This window comes from Arachis hypogaea, chromosome 9 (genome assembly GCF_003086295.3).
Source record: "Arachis hypogaea cultivar Tifrunner chromosome 9, arahy.Tifrunner.gnm2.J5K5, whole genome shotgun sequence".
Taxonomy (NCBI): Eukaryota; Viridiplantae; Streptophyta; class Magnoliopsida; order Fabales; family Fabaceae; genus Arachis; species Arachis hypogaea.
Window position 1 is genome coordinate 86,978,707 of NC_092044.1, and position 27,218 is coordinate 87,005,924.

General features: G+C 33.5%; 1 protein-coding gene across 1 annotated transcript; it reads right to left on the reverse strand.

Moving 5' to 3' along the window:
- Positions 1-9,412: 9,412 nt before the first annotated feature.
- LOC112709295 (uncharacterized protein At4g02000-like) lies at positions 9,413-10,447 on the reverse strand. The gene is made up of 2 exons (XM_025761189.1): positions 10,166-10,447; positions 9,413-9,814 (listed from the first exon to the last, which is right to left on the reverse strand). Exons 1-2 carry the CDS (start codon positions 10,445-10,447, stop codon positions 9,413-9,415), a joined length of 684 nt encoding a protein of 227 aa, XP_025616974.1.
- Positions 10,448-27,218: the final 16,771 nt, after the last annotated feature.

A 27,218-nucleotide genomic window follows, 5' to 3' on the forward strand; every position in this document is an offset into this window, starting at 1 on the left:
AACTATTTTTCAAATTTAGATTTAACCAATTTGTTAGATTGATACCGAAGAAGATGGCTATTGCAGTTGGTTGTATCAGTTGACTCAAATTTTTGCTGTTTGTGGGCAATCTCAAAAGGCATGAAACACGGTCTTGGATGATTAGGGCAGTGATGGCAGATTGGGTTTGCTCCCATAATTTTTACTTATCTTCCCGCCGTTAGGATTCTTCCATGGGCTAGCCTCCATATTAGGACTTTAATTCTCTCCATTTCTTTCCATTTCTAAATATGTTTCCACATTGGTAGGTCTTCCTGATAATTATTTCTTATTAGCAGTTTGTATACTAACAAAACCGTAACTTCACCATTTGAGTTATGATTCCATGACGTTAGAATTTTTGCTAGTAAAGAATTTATAAAAATATTCGCGTTGTAGATATAGCTTCTAAACTAACAGAAATCCCTTCGTACAAAAGTTTTGGTTGTCACAAGTAACAAACCCCTTTAAAATTGATAACCGAGTATTTAAACCTTGGATCGTCTTCTCAAGGAATTGCAGGGAGGTATGCTCTTATTATTGGTTATGAGTTTGTAAATTGGGGTTTTGGAGTTTGGGCAATGGGCACAAGCATATTTAAATGACAAGTAAAATAAATTAACAATAATAAAATCTCTTGGCAAGGTATAAGAACTGGAAGTCATATCCTAGTTATCCTTATCAATTGTGATGAGAATTGGATTTTTCTCCCACTTTGTTAACCTCTAACTATGAAGGTAAGTCAAGTGGATGAATTAATTCAAATCCTCAAGTCCAAGCCTTTCCTTGGGAAAAGTTAGAGTTATTGGATCTCGAATCAATTCTTGAAGAATTTCAATTTTCAATCAACAATGAGTTTGATAACTCAAGAGTCACCAATTAATCAACCAAAGCCAAAAGCAAAAATATCTAAATTAAATTAAAAGCATTCATGTAAATAAAGCAATCAAACTACGTTTAAACATAAATTCAAATTCAATATAAAAGAGTTCATAAATTAAATTGGGAAAATAAGTAAAGGGAGTATTAAACCTGGAATTCAGAAGAAAATTGTAAGTTGGAATAATAATAAATCCTAAATCCTTTAAGAAGAATCCTAATCCTAATCCTAAGAGAGAAGAGAGAACCTCTCACTCTAAAAACTACATTTAAAATAATAAAAAGTGAATTATGAGAGCCTCCTAAGTCTCTGCAAGTTCCCTGACTTTAATCTGTGTTTCTGGCCAAAAACTGGGTTGAAATGCGGCCCAGAATCTCTACCAGCGACTTTTGTAATTCTGCAGATCACGCACGTCACGCGATCGCGTCATCCATGCAGACACGTCATTCGCGTTTTTTTCCTGCCACGTGTTCGCGTCGTCCACGCTTCCGCGTCAGTTGTGCTTTTCCAATCCATGCAGTCGCATGAGCCATGCGGCCGCGTCGCTGCGGATTCCTTTCTTCCGCGCGGTTGCGTCACTGACGCGTACGCGTCACTTCTCGCTGGTCATCTCCTCAACTTCTTGTGTTCCTTCCATTTTTGCAAGCTTCCTTCCCAATCTCTCACTCATTCATGCCCCATAAATCCTGAAATACTTAACACACAGATCAAGGCATCGAATGGTAATAAGAGAGGATTAAGATTAGCTAAATTAAGACCAAAGAAGCATGTTTTCAATCATGTAATAATTTTAGGAAGGAAATATAAATGCATGCTAATTTTATGAATAAGTGGGTAAAGACCATGATAAAACCACACAATTAAACACATTATAAACCATAAAATAGTGGTTTATCAACCTCCCCACACTTAAATATTAGCATGTCCTCATGCTAAACTCAGGGAGACCAAATAAATGAGTAGGGAAAGGCAAGACTCATGCAATGCAACCTATGAATGTGAATGCAACTACATGCTAAAATGATTCTACCTACTTGGTGAAAAAGTAAATAAATCTTTCAAGAATAAATATGAACTGGATTTCACTAATTCAAATCGCAAAATACAATATAAATAACTTGCAAGAAGAAAATAGCTTAATGAAAGCAGGGAACATAGAATTAAGCGTTGAACCCTTATGGTAGTGTATATCACTCTAACTCTCAAGTGTCTAGGGTCAATTCTCTCAATTCTCTACTAATCTTACTTTCTATAGCTTGCTCTTCATCTAAAAATCAACAAAAATTCAATGCACCAATACACAAATCAAGAGGTCTTTTAAGGGTTGTAATGGGGTTAGGGTCAAGGTAGGATTGTATTTGGCCAAGTGGACTAAAATCTGAATCCTTAATTAACATAAAATTTCCACCTAACTCAAGACAATCCATTTAATTAAAATAAAAAATCTAACTTTCCATCAACTGTGTTTACTACATATTTATGCATTCTAAGTTTTGAATACAGCTCATATGCATTGATTTCACTTATTTATTTTGGGGCATTTTGTCCCCTTTTATTACTTGCTTTTTTTTTATTCTTCTCAATGCATATGATTAAGGTTTTGAATGCATAAACATGTTCTTAACATTTTTCATATTTTCACACAAAGTCTAACATACTCAATTCCCAAACCAAACGTTACCAAACCCACTTTTCCCCACACTTAATTCATGAGCATTCTCACTAGTCTAAGCTAATCAAGGATTCAAATTAGGGACATTATTGTTTTTCGCTTAGAGTTAGTGATGAGCTAAAGTAAAGAACAAGGGGTAAAATAGGCTCAACATGGGTTTGCAAAGGATAATAAAAGGTAAGGCCATAAGGGTATGTAAGCTCAGTGAAACAAGGCCTCAATCATATAAGTGCATGCATACATCAAATAATGGAAATATAGAATTAAGCAAGACAAAGACCACAATTTTTAGAGAGAAAAACACACACCAAAAATAAAATATTGGTTGATAAAATGAAACCAATCAAATAGGCTCAAAATCCCATTGGTTTTGTATGTTCGAGCTCTAAACTATGTTCCAAAATAATATTTCTTCAAACAAGTTTTTTCAAAAAGTTTTATTCAAATTAGTGAAATACTATAAAAATTTCTTGAAAAAGAAAATATTACTTTAACCAAGTGGTAAAATATGCACAAAAAACAAACATGCAACCAAACATGCAAATGCAACAATGAAAAACAAAAATTGGTGTTAAGAAGGGGCTAACTGACCCGTGGAGATCGGTATCGACCTACCCACACTTAAAGATTGCACTGTCCTCGGTGCATGCTGAGATGTATAGGTGGGTGGGTGTTGTGGATCCTCAGCTGTTGCTCGTTGTAGAAGCTTTCTCTTTACCCATTCTGGTGGCCAGCCTGAAAAAGGGAGAGGAGAAAGGGATATGAAGTCAAAGGTGTAGAGCAAAGAGGAGGGCGGTACGAGTGAATATCATGCCAAGTAAGGAAAATAGTGAATGGAAGACATGGTCGCAATTCCATGTGATCAGTTCATCAATGGAAATATAGCAAGGCATGGGGAGTATTGGATGCAAGATGTTTATTAGCATGTCGGCAAGGGCATGAGTAGCATAGATCAAGCATCAAAAGCTTTAATGTATTGTTAGTCGTAAGAAACTAACAATAACGTTTGTATTAACAATTATATTTAATTAATAAAATATAAAAAGGGTTTTGTGAAAAGCAAGCATTTATAGTCGAAGACTAAAAGAAATCTTAAAAATAGTGCACAATGCCATACGGGCGTTTTCACAAGCACATAGCATGCATGGTAAATAAGCTATTTGAAAGTATTAAATTGAACATGCAAGCATCCCTTTAAAAAGTAATATATAATTGTCAAATAATCCACAAAAATATAGAAAAAAAACAATGACCCAAATAAAATTCCAACACCAATGAAAATAATGCAATGAATGAAAGTATGCAATTAAGTAAAAGAAAATGAAAGATAAGAGAAATGAGAAGGGGAAGAAGGGAAGAAGAAGTAAGTAAGAAAGGAGGGAGAAAAAATTAGGATTGGGGAAGAAAAGATAAAATATTTTGGCATATGAGGTTAAGGTGTGCGACGCTGGCGACGCGGACGCGTGGGTGACGCGGCCGCGTGATGCGCAATAAGGTAAGGTGACGCGGACGCGTGGGTCACGCGATCGCGTCACTTGATTTGTGCTAGTGGCGCGAGTGCAGCCTCACATTCGCACAACTCTCTGTTTGAATTGCATTGTGCCAAAAATCTGGGTGACGCGGTCGCGTGGGTGACGCGATCGCGTGGGTGGCCATTTTTGAAAGACAACGCAGCCGCGTAAGGCACGCGTTCGCGTGGGATGGCTTAGGCTTCTAGCACGAGTCCAGCTCAATTCAAGCACAACTTTCGGCCATGCACCTTTTTCACGTCGATATTTATGGCACGCGGCCGCGTGGGTGACGCGGTCGCGTGGGAGGCCAAAGTTCCACATGACGCGGTCGCGTGAGCAACGCGGTCGCGTGGGGTCAAATTATGCTAAAGGCGTGCCTCCAGCCACGCTTTCGCGTGACTCTCTGTTCAATTCTTTTCTTCCCAACGCACTAGTGACGCGGACGCGTTAGCGACGCTGCCGCGTTGCTTGCGTGTTTTCCCTTTTTTTTAATAATGCAGTATGCAGAATGCAATTCTAATATGAATGTTATGCAAACTTCCAGGTTCAATAGAATAAAATAAAATAAAACTCGAAAACAAATAAAACTAGATAAAAATGAAAAAGAAACGATCATACCATGGTGGGTTATCTCCCACCTAACACTTTTAGTTAAAGTCCTTAAGTTGGACATTGGTTGAGCTTCCTGTTATAGCGGCTTATGTTTAAATTCATCCAGAAATCTCCACCAATGCTTGGAATGCCAATAGCCTCCGTGGTCCCAAACTAGGCATGTAAAGCTTCTGAGCAGCTTCAAACAAATTTTCAGGCCCCCCGGATGACGAATGTCAGCATAGGATCCATGATCCCAAGCCTTACTTTTACACCCGTTTTCTTGTTGAGCAATATTGTTCCATCCGGGTGGTAAGTAGTCTGAATTCTCACTGAAGCAGCCAAAAAACTTCCTAGACCCATTCAGTCGAGCTTTATACCAACCTTTGCATTTAAACTTTGAGCATACAACCATGTTGAACCTTGCTTGACAATTCTTACCACTGGCCATCTTCCTCTTACTCTTAATGCCACAAAGAGCTCTAAGTTGACCATCCGTCTCCAGTAGCCCATATTCAAGTGGAATTAGAAAGCTAAGGGATATGAATTTTACCCACTTGAATGTTGTGAAGGATGATGGCAACTTAGGGGGAGGTATTTTTAATGAAATTGCAAGCTCCACTCCCTTGTGCTCTTTTCTGATAATTACCACCTCTTTGCAAGTTTCTTCAATTTCAACCTCTTCCTCTTGGTAACTTTCTTCCAATTCAATCTCCTCTTCATTGCTCTCCAAGAGCATGGGAGGTTGTGCTTCTTCTTCTTGAATCTCCATCTCTTGATCAACCTCTTCCAAGTCTTCAACTGTGATATGCCTTGGAGGTTGTACACCCTCCTCAGCATCAATTTCAAACGTCTTGGAAAGGGGTTCTATGACTGGACTTTCCCATGGAGGTTCTGCATCTCCTAAATCTTCAATCATTTCTTCCTCTGTAACTATTATGGTTTTCTCCACTTGTTCCAATACAAAGCCATGTTCCTCATTGTCTACCGAAGTTTCTAGTGTCTCCTTCATGCTTTGCTCTTCTTTTGATTCTCCACATGCAGCCATGGGAGTACTTTGAGTGCTCAGATATTGGGAAGCTATTAGATTTACTAACTTGCCTAAAGCGGCCGCAAAATTTTGCACACTCTTATTCATCCTTTCTTGCCTTTGAAGAATAACATGAGGTCTGTCATCCATTAGAGGTTGGGGTGGATATGAGGATTCATTGGTTGGGAGAGAGGGTTCATAATAGGAAGGTAGTTCATCTTGATAATGATATGGAGATGGTGAATATTGATGTGGTGGTTCATGAGGGTAGTTGTGTTGGAAAGGTGGTGGTTCTGTGTATGGTTCATTTGGCTCATAAGGTGGTTGGTATGGTGGATGAGGGTTAGGGTCATATGGAAGTGAATGGTGAAAAGGGGCTTGTGAGTATGGTGGTTCAAAATTATATTAAGGAGGAGGGGGTTCATAGGCATATGGTGGGTCTTGTTGGTAGTCCAAAGAGTGCTCACCAGAGCCATTGCCTTGATATGCATCACAGAATGGTTGTTGATAGTCCATTGGAGGTGGTCGTTGCCATGAGGGTTGATCAAATCCTTGTGGCTCCTCCCATCTTTGATTATTCCAACCATGGTGCATGTTATCATTATAATCTCCTCTTCCTGCAACATAATTATAACCAGACTCATAGCCAAAGGTGTGAGAGTTCATAGTAGTGAGAGATAATAAAAACAAAAACTAACAAAAAAAGAAAAAAAAATTTTGAAAAATATTTACAATAACCAATAATAAGGCACACGTTTGCAATTCCCCGGCAACGGCGCCATTTTGACGTTAGAATTTTTGCTAGTAAAGAATTTATAAAAATATTCGTGTTGTAGATATAGCTTCTAAACTAACAGAAATCCCTTCGTACAAAAGTTTTGGTTGTCACAAGTAACAAACCCCTTTAAAATTGATAACCGAGTATTTAAACCTCGGGTCGTCTTCTCAAGGAATTGCAGGGAGGTATGCTCTTATTATTGGTTATGAGTTTGTAAATTGGGGTTTTGGAGTTTGGGCAATGGGCACAAGCATATTTAAATGACAAGTAAAATAAATTAACAATAATAAAATCTCTTGGCAAGGTATAAGAACTGGAAGTCCTATCCTAGTTATCCTTATCAATTGTGATGAGAATTGGATTTTTCTCCCACTTTATTAACCTCTAACTATGAAGGTAAGTCAAGTGGATGAATTAATTCGAATCCTCAAGTCCCAGTCTTTCCTTGGGAAAAGTTAGAGTTATTGGATCTCGAATCAATTCTTGAAGAATTCCAATTTTCAATCAACAATGTGTTTGATAACTCAAGAGTCACCAATTAATCAACCAAAGCCAAAAGGAAAAATATCTAAATTAAATTAAAAGCATTCATGTAAATAAAGCAATCAAACTACGTTTAAACATAAATTCAAATTCAATATAAAAGTGTTCATAAATTAAATTGGGAAAATAAGTAAAGGGAATATTAAACCTGGAATTCAGAAGAAAATTGTAAGTTGGAATAATAATAAATCCTAAATCCTTTAAGAGGAATCCTAATCCTAATCCTAAGAGAGAGGAGAGAACCTCTCTCTCTAAAAACTACATTTAAAAAAATAAAAAGTGAATTATGAGAGCCTCCTGAGTCTCTGCAAGTTCCCTGATTTTAATCTGTGTTTCTGGGCCGAAAACTGGGTTGAAATGCGGCCTAGAATCTCTGCCAGTGACTTCTGTAATTCTGCAGATCGCGCACGTCACGCGATCGCGTCATCCATGCGGACGCGTCATTTGCGTTTTTTCCCTGCCACGCGTTCGCGTCGTCCACGCTTCCGCGTCACTTGTGCTTTTCCAATCCGCGCGGTCGCATGAGCCATGCGGCCGCGTCACTGCGGATTCCTTTCTTCCGCGCGGTCGCGTCGCTGACGCGTACGCGTCACTTCTCACTGGTTATCTCCTCAACTTCTTGTGTTCCTTCCATTTTTGCAAGTTTCCTTCCCAATCTCTCACTCATTCATGCCCTATAAAGCCTGAAATACTTAACACACAGATCAAGACATCGAATGGTAATAAGAGAGGATTAAGATTAGCTAAATTAAGACCAAAGAAGCATGTTTTCAATCATGTAATAATTTTAGGAAGGAAATATAAATGCATGCTAATTATATGAATAAGTGGGTAAAGACCATGATAAAACCACACAATTAAACACATTATAAACCATAAAATAGTGGTTTATCATTCCACTTGATGGTGTCATCCATCCTTTGTTTTGGTGGGATTATAGTTTGAATCTTCTCCAAGATTGCTTGCGGGAGCACCCTTCTCAATTCATGGAAGTTCCATCCTCCACTATCATCTGTCAAATTTGCCACTTTTGCCTTGATATCAATGTCTTCGATATGCAGAAGATTTTTTGTGATCAAGCATTCTTCATCTTGCACCCATCTATTAAGCCATAACAGGGTTCTCATCCCATCACCTATGTTGCAGCTACAGTTCTCTATTAGTAAAGGCCAGAGCTTTACAAGTTCTTTCCACAAGGGTGAATCTGCCTGTTTACTGCACAAAGTCCCTATAATATTCTTGTCACGAATGTACCTATGGGAGAAGACTTTGGCAACCAAAGAATTCATGTCAGTGATCAGTTTCCATAAGAGTTTCATTAAGAACGCATCAGTGACCTTCTGCATATATCTAATCCCAACCCCCCTTCGATCTTTGGGAGACATAAGGTGTTCCAACTAATGTGATGAATTCGCTTTTGCTGTTGCAATTCACCCCATATGAAACCTCTTTGCATCCTTTCAAGCTGATTGCATATACTCTTTGGTAGGCGAGAGTGTTGCATTTCAAAATTCGCTATTGGGTTGATGATCGATTTGGCCAGGGTTATCCTCCCCACAAGAGATAGACAGTTGGCTTTTCAACCTTTGAATTTTCTTTAAACTTTCTCTAGCACATTCTTGAAGTGGTCTTTATCTTTTCTATGGTTACTGATCATGGCTCCCAAATACCTTTTCAGATTGGCTTTTTCTTAGTATTGCCATATGCAAGTAATCTGATTTCTTTTCTCTCTCCTTGTGTTGTAAAAAGACTATGGATGTTTTCCCCACACTAATTTTCAAACCTGATTGAATGCAAAGATGGCTGAGGCATTACTGGATGTTTTGTATTTGCTCCATCCCCACTTTCACAAAAACCAATAAGTCGTCTGTGAATAGAAGATGGGATATCTCTGGAATTTTTGTTGGCTTGAATTTTTTTCTGGTTAAGGAACTGGTTTGGTTTTGCTCCTTAGTATTTTCTGTTTTCTCAGTACTATCATTCTTTTTCTTGTGGGAGACATTCTCTTCACCCACATAATTAGGATGATCCGGGTTGTGTTCATCAGAGCTGGTCCCCTCCATATTTCCTAAAATATGATACCTCGTATCAATCGTACCATTTTCTCCATTCACGATCTTGCTACTCGTTTCACCCTTGCCTCCACTATCTACATCAATATTTTGTTTTGCTATCCTCTTGTCACGTGTTGTTCGTTGGACCATCATCCAGGGTCCATAAGCATTGCTTCCTTCTCCTATTATATTTTTACCTTTTTTTGTGTGCCAATTTCAGCATTGCCCTTGTCATGTCCATCGTTTCCACTTTCTGTCTTTTCTGCTCTTATCCCCTCCTCCATGGCCACTTGCTGTAGACCTTTATAGGTTACTTCTGCTATGGGTTTTTTGGGTTAATTATTTTTCTCATGTTCCACCATATCACAGGAAAAGCAGATGTTGTATAACCTTTCATATTCCACTTCATACTTCACTCCATTAATTGAGTATTGCACCACTAGAGGAGCCGTGAGATCCAGTTGCACACATAGTCTCACAAATTTTTTCCTTCTTTTATCTGCTGTATTCACGTCCACTTTCATAATCTGACCAATCACATTTTCAATCTTCTTGAGCATTTCTTCATCATAATATTCAATCGCCAGATCGGGTAGTTGCACCCATGCTGCAATAGTATCTACTGCGGCTTCAACTGGGTTGAAGTTTGGTTTCCATGGACTAATGGCTAGATAGTGATAAAAAATTCTCCAAGGACCTCCTGTTAGCACAAAGTCTAAATCTTCTCGTGAATAAAACTTGACAATAAAAAATTATTATCTATGTCAATAATCTCAATGCATCATTTCTTTCCCCACATTGTTTCCAATCTTCTATTGAGAACCGGTAATGAGATTTTTCTCCCTAGTAATTTAATGATTAAAGTATCTCACCAAGGGTATCTTAAATGCCTTCAATGCAGCTTCATTGAGGACAAAGTTAACAATTTCATCCACTTTTTCCACCCTGATATCTGGCTACTGGTTCTTCTCCGGTGTTCTTCGGTTGTGACCTTTTTCAGGTTTCTCTTCCTCTTCCTCCTCCTACGAGCTATCCCCTTCTTCTTCGATTGAGAAAAAATCATCATCCTCCATTTTCAATTTCTTAACCGGCTTTAAACCTCCCTTAACTGCTTCACTAAAGTTTCGGATTGCCGGTGCCGAGACTACTTGTCTCTCTGTCTCCTCTAGCGTCCAGTCTTCCTGTCGTGCTACTAGAGACAGACTTCCAGTGAATCCCTTCTCTTCTCCGGCCCTTCTTACTTTCTTCCCTTGTCTTCCTATGCTCTTAAGCTCCATCATTTGTCTTCCTATCCTCTTAAGCTTCATCGTTTGTTTCTGTTTTAATTCATTGAATTTTGAGTGTCCACCACGGACATACCCACCTTTCATTGCTATGGAGAGTATCATCCTGAACTGATGCAATAGTGTTGTACGAAGAGAAAAAAAAGTTTCTACTATCGAATGTCAGTAATATTATGGATTATTTTCTACCAACTTAACCTCCTTTGAATTTCAATTGCTATTAGTTTGAGATCTCCTTTTAAAGCTTCTTCTTTTTTCTTGTTTGATATAAGCCCGCCTTTTATTAATCTGGTCTTCGAATTTTAGAAGAAAAAATTGGAGCAGAGAAAGATTCATCATCCTCCTCCATATGGGTCAAGTTACCCTTTCCCTTATCCAAAAAACTTTAGATTTCATATTTGGGCCACCTTCTGCATGTTTTCTTCTCTTTCTAATCAAAATCAAGTATATCTACGAGCTGACATTTTAATTTCTACATGTTTAATTTGAGCCTCTTTGAATGATTTTACCTTCAATATAATATAAAATTTACTTAAATATCATTCTTTATTTTATCTAACAATATTAATTAATAATAATAGATTAATTTAGATATTTTTATTCAATTATAACCAAATAAATTCATAAACTATAATAAAAGACTAGTTAGTGAGTTATCAATGCCAATATTTTTTATAAATTTAATGAAAAAATTTCATCTGCACTCGATTCTATTCTTTACCAAAAACACTTCCTTTATATAAATCTAAAAAAAAACGGGAGGATATAAGGGATTTCTCTTATATAAGCTTCCAATATATGTCCTTTGTCTTAACAAGAAATTATGCTTTATGTCTAATTTAAGATGTCAACAGTCATTTTATTATTACTGTTCCTTCTACAAAACTTTTTAAAGATTTTACTATAACATATCTTAAAATGCTAAACATTACAGACAAAAAACGTTTTCTAGAAAATACAAGTAAAAATTAAGTTTTTAAGTTTTTTTTTTTATAATTCAATGCATGAGAAAAATCAATTTTTTTTATTTATTCTTTTATGCCTTCAGAATACTTAGCCAAATCGATTTTTTAACATTCAAGAAAATATTTTTACAAAGGAAACAAATCCTTATCAATTTTTCTTTTTCATTTCTCAAGATGATTTTCTCTTTTATTGTTTATATGGGCTTGCCGTGGTGGAAAGGACAGATAGCCAATACATGGTTTTTTTTTTTTTTGGTGACTGCCAATACATGGGTTTTGATCCTTCAACAAAGCCTAGAATTTCGTTTCCATTAATGGATTATTATTTGCGCTAGCTTGTTCATTTTTTTTTTCTCTTTAGGTCGAACTGTTTAAATTTATAATATGCTTTGGTCTGAGACACTTAACATCTTTGACTTTACTAGAAGTCAACAATAGATATAGCCTAAGCCCAGTAATAACCCATCATCAACTAGATAATCTTTCAAAATATTTTGATTTTGGTTTTCATGACCCATTACTATTTTCTTTTAATAATTCGGGCTTAATCAACATAATTTGCCTTGGAAAGAAAGGCATCGGATCCAACTAAAACATGCATTGAGGCTGCTGGGAACTTGCTCAAAAGAAAAATATATATGTTATTTGTTGTAATATGATATATATATATATATATATATATATATATATATATATATATATATATATATATAAAAGAATTTCAGTTCAGACCTAATAATAATAATAATAATAATAATAATAATAATAATAATAATAATAAAACAAGAATACAAGATTTTCAAGCTTACAATGACCAAAATTTTGGTGATAATAAAAATATCTGAGGTTGAAAATATTCAAGCTTTGAGATAAATATGGAGGTTGACCAAAGAAAATATCTTTGATTTTCTTTTAAAAAAAGGAGGGAAACGACAAGAGTCGAAGTGAGACTATTTTTTTCGAACATAAACGTTCAAGACAAAAGGTGGTGACAATTGCATATTATATTCAAAGAATATGTTTAAATAAAATAAAGGTTGCATCTAGAAAATAATAAAACATTATTACTTTATTGCAATGGCATACCAATTTCTTATCGTTGTAGTTTTCAACGTTTTATTAAAAGAATTTTGAAATTGGGATGGTATAATAACTTACTTTTTTAAAAATTAAACAAATATAAATAAAACTAAGAATTCCAATGGAAACTGCTAACCCAAACGTGTATATATATATATAAACTTCGGAAAGTCCACGTTAAATGAATTATTCGAATTTCTGATAATAGAATTTAGATACTAATAACTTAATCAGATAAAAGATAAATAAATAAGTAAATCTAGGTTTATAGGAGTATCCATTAAATTAAAGTAGTGTATGGGAGCATCAAGTAATACACTGTACACAGTGCCTTTGATTGCATCAACTGTTTCGTATTCTACAATGAATTGGTCTCGTCTACATGTTCATAATTATACTATGTTTTATATTCGCATGACAAGGACACAATATCTAATACTAGCATTTTATTGGAACCAGCACATATAATTGGCAACCTCTTTAGTGGTTCAACTTTATTTTAATGTCAAATCAAATCATTCCAAGCAACTAGAGACTCTGTACATTTCACATCACACAGTTAGTTATAAAGAAAATCTAGCATTAGCTTGAAAGACCTACTTTAACTTTAAGTCTTTTATTAATCGAGATATTTTTCCCTTCATCATTTAGTTGCATACAATGTCGCAACTTCCAATCAAAAAAGACATTTCACCTTATTAATATCTATAATCTATTATATATAATTAAATCAAATTTGTCATGTAATGATAAAATTGACGAGGTGTCTTTGTAGTATTTTACAATTTATCTAAATGTTTTAAACCAAATCAATTATATCACATTAATTTAATTTAATTTATTTGGTAGTAATAACATGATGGTTATAAATTCAGGGAAAATTTTTCACACATTGATTATATATATATTTCTCCCTTCTTATATACCAATTCCAACTCCTTTGTATTGTCCTTTTCTATATATCAATTTCAACTTCCATAAACTTGATATTTCTAATATCTGATACATTTGTTTTTTTTTTTAATAAATATCAATTTTGACGACTAAATTTCTTAACTGGTTCTTCAAATTCATAGTTTTTTGATTTTAATTTTTTTAATTTAAAATTATTTATATTAATTCTCAAAATTCAGTTTTCACACCATATTAATTTTTGAACTCTTTTTAATACTAAATCAGCAATTTAAGTGCTGAACTGATATTGACTTATCACATTGAACACATAATTAAATAATGTTATTTTATTTTAGCACTTAAATAAGACAAAAAAGTATTGAAATAAGACAAAAACAAGAGGAGAATTGAAAGAAGAGTTTATATAATGTGTAATCATTATATTTCACTTCATTATTTAAAACGGCCTTATTTTTATTTTATTTAAGAACTAAAATAAAAAAAAAACGCTATTATCTATGTATCTAACATGACAAATCAGAATTAACTTAACATTTTATTCGTTAACTCATGCTAAAAAAGATTCACAAACCAATATAATACCTAAAATTAAATCTCGAAAATCAATTTAATAAACTTTAAATATAAAAGACTAAAACGACAAAAATTATAAGTTTCAAAAACCGCTATAAAAATTTAGTTCAATTGTGACACTATACGCTTGTCTTATGCCTAATAATTTAGATCCCACTATTGATATATACTTTTATAGTAATTAATAAACTTTGTATGTTTTTCTATGGGTTACGGCGTTACGCTAATCTTAAGTGGTGAATTAATACTAAGATTTAATTGATATGAAAAATATGCACACAAAAAATTAATTACAAAAAAATAAGTTAATATATATTTATATATTATTAAATTTATTTTTGATATTTTAAAGACAAGTTTAATATCGAAAATATTTTAAATTTTGGACTTAATTGTGACTTTGTAAAATTTTTATGGTATTAATGATGGTATGTTTTCTGTTTAAAAAATAAAAAGAAAAAAAATAAATATTTTATAGATTTTCATATATTATCCCCAAACATTAATTTAGTTATAATCATCAATCAACTTGTTTTATTCATTTTATTTCTTTTCATTTAACCTATAGTTAATTGGTCATTATTGGAGAAGATATATGAAATCGGACAATTATAGAGCGGATTTGGTTGAAACAATTATCATAAAATTGGACGTGCTTTGTATATGATTTCAATATAAATAGGACAGGATTCTTTATCATTTAAGGGTTGAGTTAAAGAATATGACTTTTATAATGTTAATTTATTATAGGATGGCTTAATTATTACTTCTTAACTTACGCTTCCATGTAACCATGTATATAAACTTAATTATTTCATTGAAGAAATCCCTTAATTAGAATAATTATTTAACAAGATCCTTGCACACACTTTAAAGGCTTTTTTATTTAAATAAATGAAATAGATCAGAATCCAATTTTAGTTGATTTTCTTAGAACAAATTTTTAAACGTATTTTTTTAATATTATATAAATCATCTTTTTTAATATTATATAAATCATCCTAGAATGATAAAAATTATAAAATATGTTAAATATGACGCCTTAAGACGATTTATGCATGTATTACTAAATTCGAAACTACCATAAATCATGCTAAGATGTCCATAGTTACAAGTTGACTATAAATCATGCCACTCTGTTAAAATTTACGTGATTTTGAGCTCAGCACAAAGATTTACTAAGATCATCTGAAACCCTAACAACTCTGGCACGATTTACGTTATATTTGCTAAACCTAATAGACCTGCCACAATTCACATGCAACATGGTAATCCTAAAGAGTCTAGAACAATTTATGATGATAAAAACTCTATAAATAAATGAGTGTGACGTAAACAAATCACACTTGAAGTTTTGTGAGTTTAGAGAGAGATGACTGAGAGTATATTTTTGTTAGTTCATCATCAAAGAAGATTAATGAAAATACAAGTGAAGGTGTTGTGTTTTCTAGTAAAAAGCAAATAGGTGTGTTTGTAAATCCGTCAACGACTTTGATAAAATTACATAGTAGTATATTATAGAAGGCAGAAAAGTGTGGCAAAAAACGTGTGAAGCAATTATTTTTTCGTATTCCTATATCACTGAGGCAATGTTATGTTAAGTTTGGAAGTATAAGATGGTTGGCAATGGCGACATGCGAGTTATATTCCACAGTCAAGCAAGATTTTTTGACTTGGGCGCTATGGAGTTGTTTGCCAGAATGGTTGATGTAGAGGGTAGTTCTGGTAGATCCGTTCCGAATCCGCCAACTGGCGTCATAGAAGGGAGTTACGCTACCATTCCTACTGAGCAATCGGTGACTCCTTTTGTTTCATTCCTATCATTTGCGGTTGATTTGCCTGTTACGGCAGATGATTTGGGTGATGGCGTAGCTTCAGACAACTCATAGTTGCAATGGGAGCAGCACCTGTAGTAGAGAATGGCATCAAACCCCAGTTCATTAGTAAATAATTAACTGATAAATTAATTATGAGCCAAGAAAATTAAAAAATTAAATTTTATAATTTGAAGAAGTAAAAATATTTAAAATACGAATTAAAACACTAATTTTAAAAATTTTTGCTCTAAATTAGACCAATAGACTAAACCGGTTAAACCGGGTCCATATTGGGCCCAAGGCCCAACCTATATAAGCCTCCATCAGCCATCCTTCCCTTCGTTCATAGTGAAACACATTGAGGAGAGGAAGAGAAGGATCAAAATCTAACCACTATTCACCCCAAATTTCAATTGCTCATAACTTTCAATTCGGAGCTCCGATCGCTGTACCGTTTGTGGCCACGCAATTATCTTGAAGAGCTCTTCAATTCTATCCAAACAAAATAGTAAGGATCTCCAAATTTCTTGTCCAGTTCTGCATTCCTTTTATTTTCTCATTTTTTGTTTAGATATTGAGAGTTTTTAATGATTTTGGTGGTTTAGGTGCAATCTAACATTGGGTGATTGTTGGATTTCATCCCAATCATCAATGGATAAGGTAAGGAATAACTAAACCTTTTATGAATTTTTGAATTGGTAAACCATAGTATTGATATGATAAAATTGTATGAAATTAGATTGTATACATGTGAATTGAAATCAAATCAGTGAATTGGAGTGCTTGGAATAAAGCTTTGGTGGCTTGAACTTGTTGGTTTGATTTGGAGACTTGGAGGCATGTGAAGTAAAGGTTTTGGTGGTACTTTGAGCTTGGGAGAAATCGGGAAAGGTATAATTTTGATTTCTTGTAGATAGTATATAAGGTTGTGTAAAACTTAGGCTAGTTATTCATAAGATAGGTTGAATTGTGTGAATTATTGATTTTATTGAGATTTGAGGATGTATGTTGATTGAGAGTGAAATGAGCTGTATGATGGAACTTTAATATGATGCTATGTGAATGATAGTTGCTGATGTGATAATGATTGATAATAATTGTTGGGATTGTTGGAATTATGCGCGAAAATGTTTCAATGAATTGAAGAACTTAGGTGTTGAAATGATTGTGAAGTGATTGAAGAGCTGTGATAATGTGTAGGAGTATTGGTATTGATTTTGGTGTGATTGGTTTGGTTTTGGATTGAGAGATTTGAAAACTAGAGGATTTGGAAAATTTTGGTGAAAACCTATTTTTAACCAAACTTCAACGGGTCATAACTCGGTTTTCGAACTCCCAAATTTAGTGAAATTAGATTCAAATGAAAATTGGGTCTATGGAGTTGATAACATGTGGAGAACGGATGGAAAATAATTTTTCACGAAAAAATTATGTGCGTTTAAAGATTGGTATGAAAAGTTGATTTCTGCAGTAAAACAGCTTTTTAAGAAAATTGATAAGCGTGTGCACGTGATAGTGTTCGTGACGCGAGAATTGGGCTGTACCCATTACTCTCACGTAGCAGACAGATGCATGTACACGCGACACTGTCATTCTTCAAATCTCGCATACGCAGCAATGCCACGTGATGCAGGGAACCTCTTCTGACTAGCATGCTCGCGTATGTGCAAGTGACTCGTGTACGCGGCATGTGTTAACTTTCAAATCTCGCTACGCGGGTGGCATGCATACGCATGACCACCCTATTTTGCCAAAGATGTATTTTTAAGTTTTCAAACATTTCCTAACTTTTCAAACCTCTATAAATCTTGTTTAAGGTCTGATAGCTAGTTTTTAGGCTTCGGAATAAGAGTGAACATATTGAGAGAGTTAGACTGATATTGATGGGGGGGTTTGTGAAGTGAACACAATTCCCTTTACGAGCTCTTCAATTCTATCCGAACAAAGTAGTAAGGATCTCTGAATTTCTTGTCCAATTTTCCATTCCTTTTATTTTCTCATTTTTTGTTTAGATATTGAGAGGTTTTTATTATTTTGGTGATTTAGGTGCAATCTAACATTGGGTGATTATTGGATTTTATCCCAATCACCAGTGGATAAGGTAAGGAACAACTAAACCTTTGTGAATTTTTGAATTGGTAAACCATAGTATTGATATGATAAAATTGTATGAAATTAGATTGTATACATGAGAATTGAAGTCAAATCGGTGAATTTGAGTGCTTGGAATAAAGCTTTGGTGGCTTGAACTTGTTGGTTTGATTTGGACACTTGGAGGCATGTGAAGTAAAGGATTTGGTGGTACTTTGAGCTTGGGAGAAATCGGCCAAGGTATGATTTTGGTTTATTGTAGATAGTATATAAGGTTGTGTGAAACTTAGGCTAGTTATCCATAAGATAGGTTGAATTGTGTGAATTGTAGATTTTATTGAGAATTGAGGGTGTGTGTTGATTGAGGGTGAAATGAGTTGTATGATGGAACTTTAATATGATGCTATGTGAATGATAGTTGCTGATGTGATAATGATTGATAATAATTGTTGGGATTGTTGGAATTATGTGTGAAAATGTTTGAAAGAATTGAAGAAGTTAGGTGTTGAAATGATTGTGAAGTGATTGAAGAGCATGTGATAATGTGTAGGAATATTGGTATTGATTTTGGTGAAATTGGTTTGGTTTTGGATTGAGAGTTTTGAAAACTAGAGGGTTTGACAATTTTTGGTGAAAACATATTTTTAACCAAACTTCAATGGGTCATAACTTGGTTTTCGGACTCCTAAATTTGGTGAAACTAGATTCAAATGAAAATTGGGTCTGTGGAGTTGATAACGTGTGGAGAACGGACAGAAAATAATTTTTCACGAAAAAGTTATGCGCGTTTAAACTTTGGTATGAAAAGTTGATTTCTGCAGTAAAACAACTTTTTCTAAGAAAATTGATAAGCGTGTGTATGCGGGAGTGTTCGTGACGCGAGAATTGGGTTGTACCCATTACTCTCATGTAGCAGATAGATGCATGCACACGCTACACTATCATTCTTCAAATCTTGCGTATGTAACACTCCAATTACCCTAAACTTTACCTCTAGGCGTAAGGCAAAGGTTAATCAGAGATTATGACAGTTCTAAGGCTTATACATATCTACTACTTGTATAATTGGCGTGGCTCATTAAGCCAGGTGTCGCTCTCACGTTAATTTGAAAGAAAATCATGAAGAAGTTGATTGCTAAAGGTAAAGCTTATTCTCTCTGGTTCTGCGCTGCTCCTTCTCTCTCCCTTCTAAGTTTCTCACTCTCTGTCTCTCCTCCTTCCTTCATCGTGTCAGTGTATCAATCTCTCTATGGATCTCCTTCTTCCTAGTAAAAGCCAACAGAACCGGCTGCTTCAAACCCTAAACCCTAAACCCTGCCCCCTTTTCCATTCTTACTCTCACACACAAAACACATCGAAAGCCGAAACCCAACCCGCAAAATTCTAGGGTTTGTGTTTGTGGTTCCATAATGTCTCAGAACGGGAAGCTCATCCCAAATCTCGACCAGCACAGCACCAAGCTCCTCAACATCACTGTTCTTCAGTGCATCGATTCCTTCGTCGAGGAAATCCTCATCACCACTGCACACATCACCTTCTACGAGTTCAACATCGACCTCTACCAATGGGTTCGTTCCTTTATAATCTCCTTCCTTTCATCGATTCCATTCTTTATCTCTCTTTCTCTAACGCTTTCTCTCTCTTCTTTCTGCGATTACCATTTGCAGAGCCGTAAGGACGTCGAGGGATCCCTCTTCGTAGTCAAAAGGTCTACTTTTTGTTCCTTTTCCTTCATCATATCACAACAATTCATGAATTCCACGATCCGATTACTTTTTGTTTGATTTTTTCAAGAACACGCAACCACGATTTCAGTTTATTGTAATGAACTGTTGCTTCTGTGAATCTTCCCCATTATTGCACTCTGATTTGCTCACCAGAACAGGTTAGATATCGGATGCTTTGTCGTCATATTTTTTAGGATTTCTTTGATTTTGTTTCAAATAAATGTTAATTACTATTATGTATATTGTGATCTGTTGGTATATGAAAATATATAAGAGATTAATTGAGTATCCAGCTGGATTCTGATATGAGATTGCATCGCTGTTAGGAAAACAGAAATGAGTTCAAAACATCTACAAGAAAATTAAGTTAAATAATTTTTCTTCTTGCTTATATTTATATAAATTATATTTAATTTGTTCTTTTTTTTTGTGGTTTAATAATATTTTTTCTGAGATAATGCATATTTTAGAACGAGTGAAATGAGAAGAACAGGTTGATTGTAGAAAGCGAAAAAGCTTTTGGCTTTTTTTGAAGTTAAAGATTGGTTTCTGATATATATTTAATGGTTCTAATATTTTATATGCTAAAATTTTTGCTTTTTTATGGGTTGTTATGTTAATATAATACATTGGAATGAGGAGTTGTGTTGAGACAATTTTGCTTCTTTTGGTTTTAATTTCTATTTATCTCTTATGAAAATTTGCAATCGCTTTGTTGCCTTAGCTTGATTGTATATACATGTTTGTTTCACATGGAAATATGGCTGGGGTGTTGATCTGATTTGGGAAAAGTGGGAGAAAAGGTAATTGTAGGAAGAAGAAAGAAAGTATTTGTGCTTTTAGTAAGTACGGTGATTTGATAGGATCTCAATGATGGTTTGGACTGTTGATGTTTATTTTATTTTGACTGTTGATACTATATCAGTTTTTAATCTTTTTATTATGAATGGCATATTTTTTTTTATCTTAAAACTGATTCTTCTCAATTGGGACTCTTCAATACAAATGGTGCACCTAATTACATTTTACACTTGACTGGATCAGATGCACTCTTAGCAAATGATATCAGCAACCAAACTTTTTGCATTGGAAAGGAGGGTGTTGATCTGAAAATGTTGCATGATGCACTAGATTGGGCGTGTGGACTGGGCAAAGTGGAATGCTCTGTTATACTGTCTTTAACAAATTTTCAATTAGTCTCTATAGCTTAAATATGAATAATTAACTACTTATACTGTGCATACATACCCAAAGATGAAAACATATTATTCTTTCAAATAAAAAAATTACTACCTTGAATTTCAGTTGCCTAATAATTTTTTAATAAACAATGACGTGATCTTTTATTATTTCATTCACTATTATCGTTATAAACTTTTTTTTGTTTGGTTTGTTTTTTCGTATGTTAATTGGTAGGTGAAAAAGTTTTTGATTATTTTTACCTCAATACTAATTGTTGGAGATTGAGGTGAGTTTCATTATTTTTCAGTTTTTTATTTTTTCCAAAATTTTATTCTATTTAGGTGGGAGCAAATTTCTAATTTTTGAATTTTGCATATCTCTGAATTTTATTTTATTATTTGATAAAAAAAATCTTGTGAGAGTTTGCTTTGATTAAATTTTTGGTATGGTGGTGTTATTTATTTTATTTTTATTTATGATGCTAAATTAGCTTTGAATTATTGATGCCCTATTTCTTTTTCGGTCTTTAACTAAATAAATAATTAGTGTTGCTGTTCTGCTTTTTTTTTTCACCATTGCTTCGCACTGGAACTTAACTCTTTTGTTTTAACTCTTAAAATAATATATTTTTAGACATTTAATTTTAAAAAACTTCTATGATAAAAGTTGAAAATTTCTATAAAATTCAATTCAATGCACTTTTTCTGTATTGAATCTAACCATCAAGAATCTCATTTTTGCCTTTCTATCTACTCCTTTCATATCACTTGCATGCTTATATTATGTCTTAGTTTGATGTAAAAAGCTATTTCTGTGGTAATAAAGAGGTTAGTTTCTTTTGTTTCTTCCCCAACTATTCTAACTTTTAAGGCCTTAAATGTTTTTCATTTGAATCTAGCTATTTGTGTCTCATATTCAAATCCAATGATTAGTAACTTGATTAGCATGGAAGATCAATATTGTTTGAGTTTTGTAAAAAAAAAAAAATTTTGTCTTACCAATCCATGAATATATCACAGAAATAGTTATGTGAGGGTTTTGGGTTCATTTAATTTATCCACTTTGATGTGTTTATAAATAGATTCAATTTTCCTTGGTTTAATCACAGCTTGCCAAATAATTTTTTTAATAAGAAATGAGGTGATCTTTTATTATTTCATTCACTATTATCATTATAAATTTTTTTTGTTTGATTTGTTTTTTCGTATGTTAATTAGTAGGTGAAAAACTTTTTGATTATTTTTACCTCAATATTAATTGCTGGAGGTTGAGGTGAGTTTCATTAATTTTTAGTTTTTTATTTTTCCAAAATTTTATTCTGTTTAGGTGGGAACAAATTTTTAATTTTTGACTTTTGCATATCTCTAAATTTTATTTTATTATTTGATAAATAAAATCTTGTGAGAGTTTGCTTTGATTGAATTTTTAGTATGGTGGTGTTATTTATTTTATTTTTATTTATGATGCTAAATTAGCTTTCCATCTTTGAATTATTGATGCCCTATTTCTTTTTCGGTTTTTGACTAAATAAATAATTAGTGTTGCTGTTCTGTTTTTTTTTTCACCATTTGCTTCGCACTGGAACTCTTAACTCTTTTGTTTTAACTCTTAAAATTATATATTTTTAGACATTTAATTTTACAAAGCTTCTATAGTAAAAGGTGAAAATTTCTATAAAATTCAATCCAATGTACTTTCTCTCTATTGAATCTAACCATCAAGGATCTCATATTTGCCTTTCCATCTACTCCTTTCGTATCTCTTACATATTCTGTTTTTCTCTTTTTTGATTTAAAATTAGTGAGAAACTTATCCTTATTTGTATTATTATACACCACTTGAATTGAATTTGCATGTTATTTAGATTTAGTTATTTATTTTTTGTAATTTTTGGTACAATTGATTGAGTTATTTAGATTTAGCTTTTATTTTTAGAATTATTGATGTCGTATTTATTTTTGTGTATTTAACTAGATAAAAAATTAACTTGTGTGTATTTTCATTAGAAATATAATATATTTTTTCATTGGAAATCTAAATATATTTGAAGCGTACTAAAATAATGATATCTAAACTAAAAGGTGTGCTCATTGCATGAGTTTATCATTCCTGGATCTAGGCATAGGCTTTTTTCTTATTCTGGTTCTTGCATTTCCCTTAGTGTCACCTCATGTTTTTGTTAACTTCCACTTTCCTCTCTTTTTATTCTCTTCCTTACTCATCTGTATTGCTACTAGCTTAGGATCTATAGAAAATATTACTAATAGGGGCGGCTATTTACTACATATCTCTAGATTTATATCTATTGTTCTTAGTTTAGTATCTATAGAGAAGATTACTTATTGGGGGCCGTGAATATCTTTCGCTAGATGTCTAGATATTTGAGGTCACTAATTATCTTTTAAATTTTCATGTTACTTACTTCGTCCCCCCTCACCCGAAAGTAAAAATTCTATGTATTTCAAAATTCAAATCTCTTAATTTATATATGTTTATACATAAAGGCATAACCTATTTGTTGATTCATAGTTTTTTCACATTTCTTTGGCTTATTGTATTACTTTTTTATAGAGTTTGTTTTATTAACTGAACTCTATTTTTTATTTCACCCTTTTAAATGTATATCTTTTTTTTTTAGCTCAATTTTTTATTTTTATTGATGGCCACTTTATTTTTGGTATTTTATTACATAGATAGATAATTATCTTGTGTGTAACTTCATTGGGAATATGATATATTTGTCATTGAAAATATAATTATATAGGAAGCCTAATCAAATAATGATATCTATACTAAAAGGTGTCATCATCTAAGTATACTACTCCTAAATCTATGCATAGGTTTTTTTTTATTTTTAGTTCTCACTTTTCTCTAGGTTTTACCTGATGTTATCTTTGTTATCTATCTCTTCTCTCTCATCCTCTTCTCATCACATCCTCTCTTCTCCAATTAACTTACAATTTATATAGAAGATAACTTAGGGTTAATATAGCTTACCATTTATACACCTTATCTGTGTATCAATTGTTGTTTGCTTAGATCCTATATATAGGATATTTAGTGGAACTCGCAAATAACTTATGATGGATATCTAATCAATCTAATGTCAATCAACACCAATATCATTCAAATATGTATGTTGCTTCTTCTTTTCTCTCCTAAAATAAGGGTTTTATGGATTTCGAAATTCAAATTATTCAATTGATTTGTGTTTATTAATAAAGGCAGAACCCATTGATCATGACAGATTTTTTTCACATTCATGTTGTTGTTGTATATGTTTCTTAGTTGCTGTTTGATTTACTAAAATATATTACCTCTTTCATCCCTTTAATTGCATTTCAATATGACAACTGCTATGGATATGGTTAATAAGATTAATCCTGAGAAGGAAGTATGAAACCTCAAAGTTAGGGTGATTAGGCTTTGGACTGTTCCAACTTTCACTGGTCAACTTCTCCCAAATTTCATGGAGATAATTTTGGTTGATGAATCTGTGAGTTATAGTTGTCTAAATCTATTAAAAAATTTTTACTGTTTGTTTTTTGTATTTAGATGTGTTTCTCCTTGCCTTTTTTATATCGAGGTCTGAAATTTTGTGTCATTTAAATTTGTTTTTCTCTGTATTTGATTTGTCATTTATCAGATTTTTAGTATAATTTATGTTGATTGGTTGGGGTGCAAGATACAAGCTACTGTTCGAAAGACTACGATTTACATGTTCAAACAACTTCTCTCCGAGGATCGAGTATATGTAATGAAGCTCTTCTCTGTTGTGCCAAACCAAGGATCTTATAGGGCCACTAGGCATCAAATTAAGTTGATTTTCTAGTTCAGGACCACTGTTAGGGATGCTATCTGCAATTTTATTCCAAAATCTGTTCTTACAATCTCTCCATTCAATGAACTTTTGGAAACCAAAGAGGATTCCGATTTCTTAGTTGGTATGTTGTGCTATTTGCTCATACTTTTTTTGTTTGGAATGATTGCAGTCTTGTTTCTTTGTGATTTGTAGAATGTTGCTTTGTTGTCATTATTTCCTAATAGTTTTTTTTAATATTTATTTGAGATGTGGTGGGTCTGTTGGTCTCTATGTCGGAAAAGAAAGAATATGGTAAAGATAGAAAGAAGATGAAGATGGCTGTGAAGGAACTTGCTGAAATGAGTTAACGTTCTTTAATTTCTACCTCTTCCTCTTATTGAGATTCTTTTTTGTTTTCGGTGTGTTTGTATAGTCATGTTTCTAATAGTATAGGTGATTTTGTTGGTTGTTTTCAGTCACAGGATTCGGTGTGCCTTATTTAGTGAATATGTTGACGAACTTAATCGATTTCTATCTTCTAGGTATGCTGAACAGCCAGTTGTAGTTTTACAGCTTGCCAAAGTTAAGGTTTTTAGAGGTTTGTATCATGTAAATTTTTATTTCAGGTGTGTCAGTTATCCAAGTTCACTTGGTTTTACCATTATATATATATATATATATAGTAGAGTTGGACTTCAGAATGTTATATTTGTATCAAAGCTTGGATTTAATATTGACATCCCAGAGGTGGCAGCTTTTCGAAAAAGGCATTTTTGTACATGGAGTTTCTGTTATGTTTTTTGTTGTTGTTGCTATCATTTTTTACTTATTTAAGTTGATATTGTATTTGTTAACAGTTCTATTCTACATGGAGTTAGTGCATCCCAATCCATTGGCATTGTTGGATCTGGAAAAAATATTGGAATTGAAGAAGATTTTTTGAAGCTCACACCTAGGTGTACTGTGAAGTCGCTTGATGATAACAACCGAGTTGAACCAGTTTAATTTTTTTTATCATGTTTACTCTTGACAATTTGTGTTAAATTTTCTTTTTCTATTCATTAGTAAATATTGCTTTGTTCTGTAACCATGTTAATGCTTTTGTCCTCCTTTGTACTTGAAAATACTATGCTGTTAGTATTTATTTTAGTTTTTCAGTTTTAGTTTGTATTACAACTATCTTTGGTTATAATGTCTTAACATTTATAGACATGGTCTTATATTTTTGGGCTGAAACTTTTGTTGTACTAGCGAGGATAGCTAAAATAGTTGAGGATGGTCCTTGGTGGTACTTTGCTTGTGTGTGTGACAGAGGTGTTCAGACAGAATCTGGGATTTACTTTTGTCAATTTTGCAACATTCATGTAACAAATGTGACTCCTAGGTATAAATATTTTACAATACTTCCTTTGTGCTTTGTTAAATAGTGAATTATTTCTGCGTAGTTGTTAACCTTAGGCCAGTATTTATGTTCATCTTAAAAAAATCCAGGTTTAGAGTGAAGGTATTAGTTGAGGATTCTACTTGTGTTTCTATTTTTGTCCTCTTTGATCGTGAGGCAAGTTACCTACTGAATAAGACTTGTGCGCAGCTGTTTGAACAACATCTTAAGGATGTTGATGTAAGTCACTCGAATGCTATATTCTTTTTATGTGCTGATTTTATTGTTAAAGAGTTTTCTTATCTTTCGATTTCTATCGGTTCATTTTTTCTGTTGTCTGTTTTATATTGTTCGTAGGTTGTGTTTGGCACACAGTCTCCTCTTATATTCCAAGACATTGTTGAAAAAATTATGATGTTCAAGGTTCTTATTTGGCTTGTTGGGATGGAGAAATTCAAAGGGTCTTATCTAGTGAGGCGTGTTTGTGATGATGCTGCAATACTTGGAATGTTTGAGCTCTCTGATTCAGATTTGAGTCCTGAAAAGGTATAAAACGGAATTCACACCTATTGTTTCATTTTAATAAATTTTTTCTTAATTTTTTTTGGTTTTTCCACCTTTATTCATGTCTTATATCGGATGTGCTTTGTATTATCCAAGGCTGGGTTTGTACCCAAAGGAGAGGGATCATTTGGGGAACCCTCTAAGGTTACCGAATCACTGAATTTGGGATTGACTCCTTCCAGCTGCTCTGAGCTCTTTGCTGGTTCGCCTAAATGTACCCAACCAAAATCAAGTGTTGTTGACTTGGGAGTTGATGAAGATGTTAAGGTTCCATGCTTGCAGTTTCTTCTATTATTTTTTCTGTATTATTTTTCACCCTTTTTTTAGTTGTGTTTAAATTGAACCTAATATGTTGTGTCATTTAATAGTATCTTCTCCTCAAAAGAAAGTTTGCTGATGCTGTGGTGGATAAGTTAAATGAAGTGGATAGTTTTCAAAATTCATGTGATGAAGTTGATGAAAGTGAAGAGATGAGTAGTGTTGCCATTTTTTTTGACAAGGCACTTAATTTTCTGATCAAGTTTCTTTGTCTAGAACTTATTAATTATCCCTCTAATTAGGTTTATATTTTCATGCAATTGTTTACACTAGGAGTATGTGGTTGGCCTTAATCAAGGCTCTCTTGATTCTGAGAAAGATGTGAAGCCTTCGTTGAAGAGGTTGAGAAGATCCTTGAGGCTGCAATTTGATGAAGTTGAGGAGTCTTGTGGCTCGGGAAATGATGGCTCCTCTGGACATAGGGTTAATTGAGGTGGTTGCCC